This window comes from Austrofundulus limnaeus, unplaced genomic scaffold, assembly GCF_001266775.1.
Source record: "Austrofundulus limnaeus strain Quisiro unplaced genomic scaffold, Austrofundulus_limnaeus-1.0 Scaffold162, whole genome shotgun sequence".
Classification (NCBI taxonomy): Eukaryota; Metazoa; Chordata; class Actinopteri; order Cyprinodontiformes; family Rivulidae; genus Austrofundulus; species Austrofundulus limnaeus.
In genome coordinates, this window is record NW_013952564.1 from 853,062 (window position 1) to 854,372 (window position 1,311).

General features: G+C 44.2%; 1 protein-coding gene across 1 annotated transcript in view; it reads right to left on the reverse strand.

Moving 5' to 3' along the window:
• LOC106523625 (solute carrier organic anion transporter family member 1C1-like) overlaps positions 1-1,311 on the reverse strand; it is a 12,091-nt gene that overhangs the window by 3,243 nt on the left and 7,537 nt on the right. The window contains exon 7 of the mRNA XM_014017118.1: positions 58-234. Coding sequence (XP_013872572.1) covers positions 58-234 — 177 coding nt within the window. The remainder of the gene's footprint in view (positions 1-57; positions 235-1,311) is intronic.

Here is a 1,311-nt window from a genome sequence, read left to right on the forward strand (position 1 = left end):
CACACACACACACACACACACACACACACACACACACACACACACACACACACACACCAGTCTTGTAGGAGTTCCCAGAGATGCTTAGCACTTGTTGGCTCTTTTGTCTTCACTTTGCGGTCCAGCTCACCCCAAACCATCTCGATTGAGTTCAGGTCCAGTGACCGTGGAGGCCAGGTAATCTGGTGCAGCACCCCATCACTGTCCTTCTTGGTCAAATAGCCCTTACACAGCCTGGAGGTGTGTTTGGGGTCATTGTCCTGTTGAAAAATAAATGATGGCCCAACTAAACGCAAACCTGGTGGAATAGCATGCTGCTGCAAGGTGCTGTGGTAGTCATGCTGGTTCAGTATGCCTTCAATTTTGAATACATCCCCAACAGTGTCACCAGCAAAGCACCCCCACACCATCACACCTCCTCCTCCATGCTTCACAGTGGGAACCAGGCATGTAGAGTCCATCTGTTCACCTTTTCTGCGCCTCACAAAGACACGGTGGTTGGAACCAAAGATCTCAAATTTTGACTCATCAGACCAAAGCACTGATTTCCACTGGTCTAATGTCCATTCCTTGTGTTATTTAGCCCAAAAAAGTCTCTTCTGCTTGTTGCCTGTCCTTAGCAGTGGTTTCCTAGGAGCTATTTTACCGTGAAGGCCTGATTCACACAGTCTCCTCTGAACAGTTGTTCTAGAGATGTGTCTGCTGCTAGAACTTTGTGTGGCATTGACCTGTTCTCTAATGTGAGCTGCTGTTAACCTGCCATTTCTGAGGCTGGTGACTCAGATGAACTTATCGTCCACAGCAGAGGTGACTCTTGGTCTTCCTTTCCTGGGGCGGTCCTCATGTGAGCCAGTTACTTAGTAGCGCTTGATGGTTTTTGCTTCTGCAATTGGGGACACTTTCAAAGTTTTCCCAATTTTTCAGACTGTCTGACCTTCATTTCTTAAAGTAATGATGGCCACTCATTTTTCTTTACTTAGCTGCTTTTTTTCTTGCCATGATACAATTCTAACAGTCTGTTCAGTAGGACTATCAGCTGTGTACTGTATCCACCTTCTGCACAACACAACTGATGGTCCCAACCCCATTTATAAGGCAAAAAAAATCCCACTTATTAAACCTGACAGGGCACACCTGTGAAGTGAAAACCATTTCAAGTGACTGCACTTGAAGCTCATCAAGAAAAGAGTGTGTGAAGCAGTAATCAAAGCAAAAAGGTTTTTACTTTGAAGAACCTAGAATATAAGATGTTTTCGGTTGTTTCACACTTTTTTATTAAGTATATAATTCTACATGTGTAATATATATATA